The 12,500-nt window shown below is 46.7% G+C and overlaps 1 protein-coding gene across 2 annotated transcripts in view; it reads left to right on the top strand.

Annotated features, from left to right (window-relative positions):
* LOC123977335 (kunitz-type protease inhibitor 1-like) overlaps window positions 1–8,781 on the top strand; it is a 9,147-nt gene extending 366 nt beyond the window's left edge. The window contains exons 1-10 of one of the 2 annotated variants that reach the window (XM_046059931.1): window positions 1–264; window positions 1,740–1,900; window positions 2,196–2,337; window positions 4,335–4,505; window positions 4,610–4,642; window positions 4,737–4,814; window positions 4,906–4,956; window positions 5,047–5,217; window positions 7,396–7,467; window positions 8,063–8,781. The exon at window positions 1–264 is cut by the window's left edge and continues 366 nt beyond it. In XM_046059931.1, the coding sequence (XP_045915887.1) occupies window positions 1–264; window positions 1,740–1,900; window positions 2,196–2,337; window positions 4,335–4,505; window positions 4,610–4,642; window positions 4,737–4,814; window positions 4,906–4,956; window positions 5,047–5,217; window positions 7,396–7,467; window positions 8,063–8,244 (1,325 nt within the window). In that variant the 3' untranslated portion in view covers window positions 8,245–8,781. Of the gene's footprint in view, window positions 265–1,739; window positions 1,901–2,195; window positions 2,338–4,334; window positions 4,506–4,609; window positions 4,643–4,736; window positions 4,815–4,905; window positions 4,957–5,046; window positions 5,218–7,395; window positions 7,468–8,059 lie in introns of both variants that reach the window. The other variant, XM_046059930.1, reaches the window with a different exon arrangement.
* The last annotated feature ends 3,719 nt before the right edge of the window (window positions 8,782–12,500 follow it).

Below are 12,500 nucleotides of genomic sequence, written 5' to 3'. Positions count from 1 at the left end.
CGGTGAAGGAGGGAGCGGTTATGCTGGCGACCGCGTACGTGCAGACCAAGGAGGACTGCGAGCGCGCGTGCTGCGATGACTCGCAGTGCAACGCGGTGCTGCTGGAGCCGCGCGGCAGCGCAGCGGCGGAGAACCGCACCTGCGTCCTGTTCAACTGCGTCCACAGAAACCGCTTCAGGTGCAGGTTCGTGAACCAGGCCGGGTACATGAGCTACATCCGGCAGTCCGTGTACGCGAAGTACCTGCAGGGACCGCAGGTTCGAGGTGAGTCCGCACCTGGATCCGTCAGGTGTTAGGGGGTCAGGAATCCTGTGGGGTCACAGACAGGATGTTTATATTGGTCCGGGTTTTAAACAGAAACGTTTAAAGCTCCTCACAGAGTTTCAGGGAGAAAGTCAGTGAGCAGTCATTTCCACTGGGGGCCCGGGGACATGTCCCTGCTGAAAGCATGTGTTAAAATGTTCTGAAAACAGGAAGGGCGGGGCCCCTGGACACCTCAGAGACAGACGTCTAATTATCATCACAAAGCAGAGCTTAAGTCCTGTTTCACTAAGTCCACGAGGCTCCGTCATAGGAGACATGTCCACCGGGGCCCGGGGACATGACCTTCTCTCAAAGCATGTGTTAAAATGTTCTGAAATATGGCAACAAGAACAACTGAAAGGTTTATCAGCACAGTGAGAAACCCTAGATTCTGCTCTGCCGGCTGAACTTAGTGTTTCCCTTCATAGAAATAAAACATTTCCACCTTAAACTGGCGCAGAAAGTTTCTGCTGAATGCAGGAAATGAAGTGTTTAAAGCTCCAAATGTTCTGGGCTCCGAACCCAGCGCTGAATATTTCTATAAAATAGAGTTAAAATATTAAATCTGCTGCTGCCCGACACGTTTCAACACTAAGTGAGAAGATCAGTAATGAAAAGGAGGTCCGGTCCTGCAGAGTGAGAGCTGATGAAGCGACTGCTAACTGACGTCCGGTCAGCTTCATTGGTTCAGGTGTTGCGACTCTGAACTCGTGTCTGAGGGGAGGAACAGTTTTATTTATCTAGCAGAAAACCACAGCTGGACACGTCCTCACGTCTCTGCTTGCTGAACAGGTGCTGGCTTTTTACTGGCGAAGCCATCAGGGCCCTCACAGGAACGAGTCTGACCTCTGACCTCACGCCGCGCGTGTTCAGGAGGACAGGGATCATGTGACTTCACTGCGTCCCGTCGGCTGCGCCTGCAGCAGCTGGACGTGTGGTGCGTTCAGGCACTATAAATTAAATCAGTTTCATGAGGAGGGTCAAACAGCTGTGAGAGATTTCACCTTTAAAACCCTGATGGCGTCCTTCACCACAGAGTACTGCAGCCGTGACACCTGAACGCACCTGCAGAGATGACGTATCCACATGTATGTGATTAAAAACGTCCTGCTGCGGTCCAGAGGTGGAGGAAGTACTCAGATCCTTCTGTAAAAGTACTGACACTGTGAAAATACTCCACTCACTACTATGGAAAAGTATGTGAGTATTATCAGCAGCAGGTACTTTTAAATACTTGAACACAACACGCCTGAGACGTTTCTCAGGAGGAAACATGTTCCTTATTGAGTCAGCTGGCGTGTACAGGTGTGAACTCACCTGCTCAACTTAAATAAAATACAGATTTATTTAGTTCAGAATGATCTTCTGGTGTCGGGGCTGATCTCTGCTGCGATTGGTTGTTTGTAAAACTCTCTGTGACATCACTGTGTCTCCAGGTGAGCAGGCTCCGCCCATCGCCGTCACAAGCCAGGATATGGTCATCCAGGCCGGCGAGACGGTGACGCTCAGCGGCATCGAGAGCGTGGCGCGGGGCAACGCCAAAATCGCCGACTACGATTGGAAACTGCACAGCGGAGACGACAACTTTGATACGGAGGTAACACCTGCTGCGTCACAGGGGGCGGGGCTTAAATCCGTGACACCAAACTCCATAGAAAGTTCTGCGAGTTTTAGCCTGCCTTGTTTCTAATGGAAGATAAAGTGTTTGTGCACAGGTGAGCGTGCAGGTAAGTTTGACACACCTGTGATCCCCGACAGCACTCGATCCACTCCGTCTCCACGTCGATCTGAACCTGTGTGTTTGGATCGACCTCTGTAGCAGATGGACCGTGTTTCTGTGCGTGCAGGTGATGAAGCGTTAAATCGAGTTATTTTTGCATGTGTTTCTGCAGGGGACCGAATATCAGGATGAGATGGTGGTCTCAAACCTGCAGCCGGGCTTGTACGTCTTCCAGCTGACCGTCACCGACTCCAACAACCTATTAGGCACGGACACGGTCAACATCCTCGTCCTCAACCTGGAGCAGACCAACTGTGAGTGCTCATGGGAAATGTAGTCCACTGATGATTCATGGTGGGTTTTTTTGCAGAGACTGTTCACTGTAGTGTCACTTCCTGTATGTCAGTCCCGCCCCTCTGAGACGTTCAGAGTTTTTGGGTATTGAAAACTCCAGTTTGCTGGTTTATTGGTGGAGACATTGGTTGTTGCGCCGGCCCACGGTCCAGAAGGCTGCGCTCAGAGTCCTCCGCCTCTGTAACGTGGCACATTATTATTATAATGGCGGCTGAATGGTGCAGAAGTAAAACCATCAGTTGGCTGGTTTAATGACTCTCTTATCTGTGAGATGTCTGAACGCTGCAGCTTCTCTGGAGGAACCTGGACTGTGTGAGACCGTCTGGATGTGCAGACGAACACAGAAAATTAGTGACTTTAGATCCCGACCGATCCTGTGACGTCACGCCGCCGTGCCTCGGATGTAAATGTGCACAGCGTCTCTCTTACCATCGATGTAACGCGCCCTGACCAGCAAGTTACTTCACAAAGTTACTGCCATTGTAGAGTATTAGTTATATTTCAGTATTACTGTCTCAGAGTACACTGAATATCTGAGAAACTCTTGAGTTACGTTCACTGCTGCAGAGGAGGGTTATATTCATGGATCAGCTGGGTCTTTGTCGCGTTACTGAGATTGTAACGAGGATCATATTACTGATTTTCTTGCTCCCAACACCGGCCCTAAAATAACAGTGAAAAACTGCGGCGTTAACTTACAGGGTGACCTGTTATTTTTTTGGTCAGTGGTGCTCGGCGTGAAAATGACAACTGTGTCGTTTGGAAACTAGCACTAGACTCTCGCGCCAGGTGCAGGATGGGGCCCCTAGTGTTTTAAAATGTTGTCCACCAGCTGCACTGTATAATGTCCAAAAGTATGTGGACGCCCCGTCTCATCGGGGGTTCAGCTGCCTCAGACACATCCGCCGCTAACGGCCACACGGAGTCTCTCAGGTCATTCCTCCTCGATGACATCAGGTTTTCCTGTTTGCCGACTGCAGATCTGTGAGAGGAGGAAGCCCACTGAAGCGTGTCTGAACACGTGTGCAGCCGTCCACATACTTTTGGCCGTTTGGCTGTTGTCCTGACTCACTGAGAAGTGAATCAGTGTTTGTGGTTTCACGTCCACACCTCCGCTCAGACAGGTCGGGCTGGAACACCTGAGAGAGACACACACAAACCTGCTCTGTGAGGTCCTTGAATGTTTTTAAAGAGCTGATCTGAGTTCAAGCAGTAAAACTGTTGAGTAACACATAACTGCCTAAATACTACATATCGCCATGGTTACCAGGGTGTCGACACACACACACGCCCTGTGGGTTAATGTTTAAATTCATAACACAGTACCAGCAGTGAGTACTCAGTGAGTACTACTAACTACCTGGGGCTGTGTGAGTACAACAACAACATAGATATTTTATCAGCAGACGTCAGCAGCAGGTCCGGACGTGTCCCCTGAAGGAAGATAGATAGATAGTATAATATTATATATATAAAATCCCCTTCAGTGGAAACGCAGAGCAGGAATACTACACTGAAGTACTGTGGATTAAAATGTAACTTTATCCTGCTGCTCCTCCACGTGGAGCTAACGGCTGGTTTCAATACGTTTGTTTATAAAATATTATATTCTACATGCTCCAACACGGCCGCCCACAGCCAGAAAGACGTGAGATTTCTGTTTACGCAGACGACACCGCTCCGTTTAGACATTTTTACAAACCAATGAATCCGTTCATCCAGAAAATAATCAGCAGATGAATCAATAATGACCCTGATTCTGATAATAATGAATCTAATCTAAAAAGTAAAAATATACTTTTACCGTAGAGTATTTTAATAATGTGGCATTTATACTTTAAATACATGATCTGAATTCTCCAGCTTGTCACATGTTGCACCAACTCAAGGTTTCACTGGCTTTTCCCAGAGCTTTCAACAGCACCATGTGATCTTCATCTCTCCCCCCCCACCTCAGGGTATTGTCGGGCTCCGGTGAAGGTCGGTCCGTGTCGCGCTCACTTTCCTCGCTGGCATTACAACGCATCGACAGGAACGTGTCAGAAGTTTGTGTTTGGAGGCTGTAAACAAAACAAAAACAACTACCTGTCTGAAAACGAGTGCATGAGTGCCTGCAGGGGAGTCAACGGTAACTTACACACCTGACAGTACACACGGAGTACACACGGAGAACACACAGAACACAGTACTGCTTACTTCTGATGATGCATGTTTTTGTTTTGTTGTCCACAGCGACGTCAGAGAGGAGCGTCACTTTTCCTACTGGTTAGTCCCATAATGCACCTCTTCATTCTAGCTCTGCAACATGTTGAGGATGTACAGCATTAACGTGTGTGTGTGTGTGTGTGTGTGTGTTCAGAGGCGTGTGACCCTCCGTGCCTCCCCGGTCAGCTGATCTGCAACGGCAGCGAGTCGGACGAGGAGCAGTGCAGCAAACGTAACACACACACACTCTGGCCCTCACAGCGTAATACAGACATACGTAAACACACACCCTAATCCCTGACCTTCCTCCTCCTCTTCGTCAGTGAACCAGACCTTCAGCCGCCTGCTGCGCATCGACGTGAACCAGAAGGAAGGTCAGTTTAAGTCTCAGTGTCTCAGTGAACGCCAACTGGCACTCAAAGCTAACAAGCTACATGCTAATATTGACCCCCCCCCCCCTTCAGCTCAGTGCACGGAGCCCCCCCTAACCGGACCGTGTCGGGCGAGTCACTCCCGCTGGTACTACGACCCTCTGGACAGGAAGTGCCACCACTTCACCTTTGGCGGCTGCCACGAAAACGGAAACAACTTTGAGAAGGAAAGCAAGTGCAACAAGGAGTGCGAAGGCGTGACGGGTACTACACACACCTATAAATACACACGTATAAGTACACACTCATAAATACATGCTTAGTACCATAGTGTACTACTTACTGTTGTGCCCCCTTCACGTTCTTCTTTGCTGATGGGAGTTGCAGGGCTGCCAACTCTCACACGTGGACCTTTTTACACGCTCTCACGCCGTTGCCTGAAAATGTCACTAATCAGTGATTTTGAAATTTAAGCGTCGCCAGCAACAGCAAGTTTGATGAACTGATGTGTCACTGATTCATTAATGTCTCTGACCGTCGTGTTGCTACATTAGTTGTGAATTTGGCTGCTGAACAAAATTCCCGGTGGGTTAAGGAGTGACTCTACGAGACTCTAAAGTCAAACCTGAGAAGTTGCCTCATGATTTAATTTGTGTGTGAATGGATATATATATATATATATATATATAGTACCACACAGGCCTGTATGGTAACAATGACCTCGTTTCCACCGCAGGAACCAGGTCTGGGGTCTTTATTTTACCCCCTTATAGTGCTTTCCCAAAGTACAGCAACTTTGAGGGGGTGGGGCTTACCTTGTAGTGCATTTCCGGTGTTTTGCCGCTCCTGCTCGTCGCAAACTAATAAATCACATCAACACCCAGATGGCACACCAGCCTCGCCGAGGTCGGTCCGAGGTCGTACGTCTGAAAACTGGGTCCGGAGTTTCCATCAGTCAGGAGGTTTTGAGCCGATGTCGGTCTCCTCCTCTCAAAACAAACAGCTGATTACACCAGCCAATGAAGCTCGTTAACAATCGCTCCGACACAGGCGTTTTATGTTTTTCTTTCTCTGCTGGAGACCTTGAAGAACTTGACGGCTTTATCAAGTTTGTTATTAAATTTGTTCTGAACGTGTCTCTTCATTATACTCGCACACAAAACGTGTTTTTAGCGGTCAAGCATGAGACGGACACGAGACAGAACGAGTGTCTCTGGCAAACGCCATGCGGCACAATAATCGTTTTAATTCGATTATCTTGTTTTTATAAACATTGGAAGCCAAAACTGAAATTGTGATTAAGTTTGTATTAATTGCGCAGCCCTAGTGGAAACGCACAACAATAGGCTGCAGGAACCAGTTCCTTCAGAAGTAGGTTCTGGGACTACAAGTACTTTTGGTGGATTTGCGGCTATGAAGTACTATGTTGTGTTTAGTAGTATCATGGAGTACCACACAGTGTGACTTACATTTATTCATTTAGCTTTTATCCAAAGCGACTTACAGATGCTACTTTCCGTAAAACTTTAACAGCCGAGTCCCAAACAGCCGCCTGCTGTGGGAACACATTTGGACAAATAAACACAGGTCTCCATTAAACGCCTGTTCTTCAGATGTATCAAACCTCTTAAACCGGTTGCTGCTTTAGATGCTTCTAAGCTGCTCGTATGATCAATATGTCAGTATGAACACACATCATTAGATCAGTTAGATTCTCCATGATTCAATAGTTCAGTCCATTTAAAGGAAACAAGACCCAAAGTCTAATTCTTATAGATTTACCGCTGTAACCTGCCTGGTACAAGAGAGGAAAGGGAAAAAAAGTGCAGACTCCCGTTAACTTTGAAGCGCTCGTAAAGTCAGAATGTGTCCGTTCCTGATTATTTACCTTCCTTCAGTCTGTGAGGCTCCACCCATCAAAAGAATCAAAACAGCTTTTCATAAAAATGAATCCAGGTTGTGAATCCTGTCGTGTGAAGTCTGTCGCTCTCTGTCTGCTAACTTCTCTCATCCTGCAGCCTGCTGTTGTCATGATGTTAGATCAGACGAATGACGTGTATTTGATATTATGTGATAATGTTTATACAAGTAATATTCTGTTTGAAATGAACTGTTTCAGTTGTGTGCAGAAAGAATTAAAGGCCTGTCCCAAATACACGCAGGGTCAATTCAGTGATTTTAGCAAATAAAAGCCCGGGCTGTTATTCAAAGTCTTACGGTATGTCAGAGGTCGCACACCTCTGGGACAACAAAGCGTCTTGCTCAGGCACACAATGGTGGACGTGTCACGGTGGGAATTGAACCCTGGTCTCTCACACTAAAGGCATGCGTCTTATCCACTGCGCAATCTTCTGATGATGATGCTTCACGCCACCTCTGACTTGTAATTCTTGTGTAGTTGAGGTCGTTGTTGTGCAATGTGTGTTTTCTGTGTGTCTGCAGAGCAAAACGTGTTTATCAAAGGCGTGTTTGATCGTCTGGAGAAGGACGAGAACGACGAGGAAAGTGACTCAGGTAAGAAAATTATAATAAAATAAAAATATTTTGTTGAATGCTGAGAAGAATGTTGTTACCTTTTGAAACCTGATGGCTTTTTACAGTGTAGTAGTGATGCTACCACAGGGCTGGGCAATAAAACAATGATAATTATCTCTTAATCTATATAATTAACAATATAATAAATGTTCAATATATCGTCAGTAAATATTTGCTTTAATTCATTTGAATCATAAACAAATTAGCACCTAATTTTTGTATGTAAAATATTTATTTTGTTGAAAAAAGATTTACTAATGATATGTGTTAAAATAGTTGTGAATGTTCTGCCTCACATTTGTGAAGTGATCCTCTGTTTGGCATACACCAGAAAGAAAAGTTGAACCATCTGGTTTCTTCAGTTTTCACTCAGGAGCAAGAACGAATTAATGAATTGACATTTATCGTGATATTTATCGAATGATATGAAATGTTTTTATCGGGAAAACATTTTTGGCCGTATCGCCCAGCCCTATGGTAACAGCCCGTAGCGTCGCAGTCAGCGTGCAGCGTTGTATGTGACAGAGATCAAAGTGTGGCTGCTGACAGGATGTGACCTCCGTCTCCTCAGCAGGAAGCATCGCGCTGGCTGTTCTCCTGTCGGTGGCCATCTTGGCTCTGCTGGCGATCTTGACCTACTGCTTCCTGAGGTCCAGGAAGCGGCGCACTCATACGCCTGTCGCCACAGGCCCCGCCCACGTGCCGCTGGCTGAGCAGGACGCGCTCGTTTACAACAGCACCACCAAACCCGCGTGACGTCATCACTGCCGCCGCTATGGCGACCTGTTACCACAGCTGCTGTGTGTTGTTTTCATGTAATTATTGCTGCCGTTTTTGTTGCTTCGTTTTTTGTTCAGTTTTTCACCTCCAGAAGCTAAAGAACCTTCCTGCCTCTGCACACCAGACTTAATGAATTTTCCTCAGTAATTTACAGTGAAACTGTGAATTCTGTTATAAAACAAGTTAAATCCAGTTTAAAAAGAATTGTTAGCGTCTGACTCGCATTCATCTAACTTCTGTAGAAAGATGTTTTTAATGGACGTTTGTTGGGTTTCTGTTCAAGCGTGAACGTGCGCCTCTGTTTAATTTGTTAGCGTTAATATAAATAGAGTTCTGTCTGTTTGGGTCTCAGGGTTTTTGTTTCAGATTTAAAATGAGGAACATGAAAATGTTTGTTTCCAGCTGTTTGACTGTAAATATGAAGTAATAGGTTGTTTATACATCTGCTGCCATCATGTGTTTAATGTTTTTAATGTTTTTAATCTTCTGTTTGTCAATAAAGAAGAAACACAACGCTTTTGTGGTATCTGAGTTTGTCAAACGTCTCCACGCTCAGCTGACCCTGTAAACAAAACACAAGTTCCAACGTGTTTCTGAAACTTTCAGACATTTCAGCCGTGTGATAACATCTACGCCGTCTCCACGTCAACCATGACGGCTGAGAGCTCGAACCTCGACGCTCCAGAATTAAATGAACCGTGAGACACATACGTTCATTAAAACATTTGATTTTGTTTTTAAATTCAATCTTATTAATTTGTTTAAACACAAATGAAAGAAACAGAATTATCAGTAGAGATTTATTTATTTGCCATTTAACAGGTCATTAATCACTCGGTACACTGTAAAACGTGTTGGTTAAAAACTCCAAACAATTAAATCAATTTAAATTTTCAGAGCTCTGTATTTAGTCAACAGCAGAAAACCTCTTATCTCCACAGTGTGTTTGTCACATAACATCAACAGACTTATCCGTCAATGAGGCTGAGACATGTTTAAGTATCAGACTTCCTGCTCTCAAACCTTTTTACACTGAACAAAACTATAAAGGCAACTCTTTTGTTTTTTCCCCCATTCATCATGAACTCAAAGATCTGAGACTTTCTCTATGTACACAAAAGGCCTGTTTCTCTCAAATACTGTTCAAATATCTGTCACATCTTGTTAGTGAGCACGAGATAATCCATCCACCTCACAGGTGTGGCAAATCAAGATGCTGATCAGACCGCATGGGGACTGTACAGGTGTGCCTTAGGCTGGCCACAATAAAAGGCCTTAGGCTGGCCACAATAAAAGGCCTTAGGCTGGCCACAATAAACGGCCACTACAAAATGTGCATTATTAATATTAATGATAATATGTTCAGTAAGTTTGGTTACATTCTGTGAGGACACATGATTCTATATGAGAGGTTAAATAATTGGTGGAGCCAGTAACGAAGAACATTTACTTAGGTACTGTACTAAAATACAAATTAGAGGTATTTGTACTTTACTCTGGTATTTTGTTTTTATGGTACTTTCTACTTTTACTGCATCTTTGTGAAGGAGTCACTTTGGGCTATTTACAGAATAATGGATTAATGGAGGAAATAATCAGCTGATTAATCCAGAATGTAAATAATCATCAGTCTGATACTGAACAGTTCAACCTCAACGAACACAGCAGTTACAACCCGCTTCACATTAATGCAATAATAATCTAATATATAGCAGGCACAATGCAGTACTTTTACTTGTAACAGAGTATTTTAATAGTGAGGTATTAGTACTTTTACTTAAGTAAAGGATCTGATTACTTTAGTTAGTAATTTAAATTAATGGTATTTGTCTGTTTAATGTGTAATGAATTAACTTCTGTTGCCTTTGACATGTGTTGAGTGACAATCAGCCATCTTGTTTTCACGTATTACTCACGCCCGTTCACACCTTCACCCTCAGCTGAGGAAGACTGCGGCTGCTGATGAAGCCTGAAACTCCCCGAGCCCGGAGATACAAGGTTTCTGCGTGACTCCTGTTGGTGTGTCTAACACAGAAACCGGTCTCTTCAGTTTGTTTGTTGTCGACAGGCTGGAACTGGTCCGGTATCAGGTTCAAACTGGTTTCCTGTCGGCTCACGTCGGGCTCCTCGCGGCTCTGAACCTGTCCGTGCAGTTTGCTTTGTGTCCAGCAGGGAGACACAGACATCCGTGTTTTATCTGTTCGTCCTCTCAGCATAGCGGCAGAAAACAGAGTTTGTCGAGTCAAAGGGTCAATTTATGAGAACAAGTCCAAACATTTACAAGTTAAAGTCATGAGATAATAAATAGAAAGTCTCGGTGGGGACTCACCCAGGTGTTCATTTACCTGAACACAACAGCTACAGGTGGTGTTGGGTGGCCTCTGATAAGGCAGTTATTAATCCGTAAATGTAAAATGCTCCGTACTTGTATAGCGCCTTTCTAGTCTTTTCGACCACTCAAAGCGCTTTTACACTACATCTGCATTCACCAGTCACACACATTCATACACTGAGCCTAAGTGCTCAAACGGAAGCTAACATTCACACTCACTCATACACTGGCGGAACAGCCACCAGGAGCAAATCGGGGTTCAGTATCTTGCCCAAGGACACTTCGACACGCAGGGGGAGCCAGGGATCGAACCGCCGACCTTCCGATTAACAGCCAACCCGCTCTACCTCCTGAGCCACAGCCGCCCGATCAAATCTGTCAGACGCCTTCATGAAATGATGCATGATCCTCAGACGCTTCTCTGAATCCACGTGTCCTCCACAGAGCTGAGCGTTTAGTAAACTCACATTCCATCACCTCTTTATTTTATTTCAACTCAAAACTTCTTCCTGCGCTCCTGCTCTGTGGAAATACGCTGTCCTCTAACCAAACCCAACTAAAAGTTCAATAAGATAATGCTTCATTCAGACAGGCTGGACTGACTGGACCGCTTTTTCTCTCAGCTTATATGAGCGATGGACATTTCCAAAGAGACATGCGTCCTCTGGAGCAACGATGATGATTCATGAAGGCTTTGTCTGCATAATCTTTAAAGACCACCACACAGAGGGAGTCTGAAAGGTCTCTGTGTTCTCTCCTGGTCTGTTCCTGAGCACTGCAGGTTTGATCTGTCTGGACCTGTATCCACGCCCCCCCTGAAGACGCCGATCCCCATCTGGCCAGGCTGCCTCTGTAAATAAGAAGCGGTCCTGCCTGTTAAAGGTTAGAGACATACAGGAACCGCACATCTGTCCTCTACTGTAAAACAGCCCGTCAGGCAGAGCGGCAGCCCCAGACCTGCAGGGACCCGGTCTGACCTGTCAGAGCAGGGACCCGGTCTGACCTGTCAGAGCAAGGACCAGATCTGTCCTGTCAGAACAGGGACCCGGTCTGACCTGTCAGAGCAAGGACCAGGTCTGTCCTGTCAGAGCAGGGACCCGGTCTGACCTGTCAGAGCAGGGACCCGGTCTGTCCTGTCAGAACAGGGACCCGGTCTGACCTGTCAGAGCAAGGAACAGGTCTGACCTGTCAGAGCAAGGACCCGGTCTGTCCTGTCAGAGCAAGGACCAGGTCTGTCCTGTCAGAACAGGGACCCGGTCTGACCTGTCAGAGCAAGGAACAGGTCTGACCTGTCAGAGCAAGGACCCGGTCTGTCCTGTCAGAACAGGGACCCGGTCTGACCTGTCAGAGCAAGGACCAGGTCTGTCCTGTCAGAGCAGGGACCCGGTCTGTCCTGTCAGAGCAAGGACCAGGTCTGTCCTGTCAGAGCAGGGACCCGGTCTGACCTGTCAGAGCAGGTACCCGGTCCGACCTGTCAGAGCAGGGACCCGGTCTATCCTGTCAGAGCAGGGACCAGGTCTGTCCTGTCAGAGCAGGGACCCGGTCCGACCTGTCAGAGCAGGGACCCGGTCTATCCTGTCAGAGCAGGGACCAGGTCTGTCCTGTCAGAGCAGGGACCCGGTCCGACCTGTCAGAGCAGGGACCAGGTCTGTCCTGTCAGAGCAGGGACCCGGTCCGACCTGTCAGAGCAGGGACCAGGTCTGTCCTGTCAGAGCAGGGACCCGGTCTGACCTGTCAGAGCAAGGAACCCGGTCTGACCTGTCAGAGCAAGGACCCGGTCTGACCTGTCAGAGCAAGGACCAGGTCTGTCCTGTCAGAGCAGGGACCCGGTCTGTCCTGTCAGAGCAGGGACCAGGTCTGTCCTGTCAGAGCAGGGACCAGGTCTGTCCTGTCAGAACAG

The sequence above is a fragment of the Micropterus dolomieu genome, linkage group LG10 (genome assembly GCF_021292245.1).
Source record: "Micropterus dolomieu isolate WLL.071019.BEF.003 ecotype Adirondacks linkage group LG10, ASM2129224v1, whole genome shotgun sequence".
Lineage (NCBI taxonomy): Eukaryota > Metazoa > Chordata > Actinopteri > Centrarchiformes > Centrarchidae > Micropterus > Micropterus dolomieu.
This window is presented reverse-complemented; position numbering and strand designations above follow the sequence as displayed.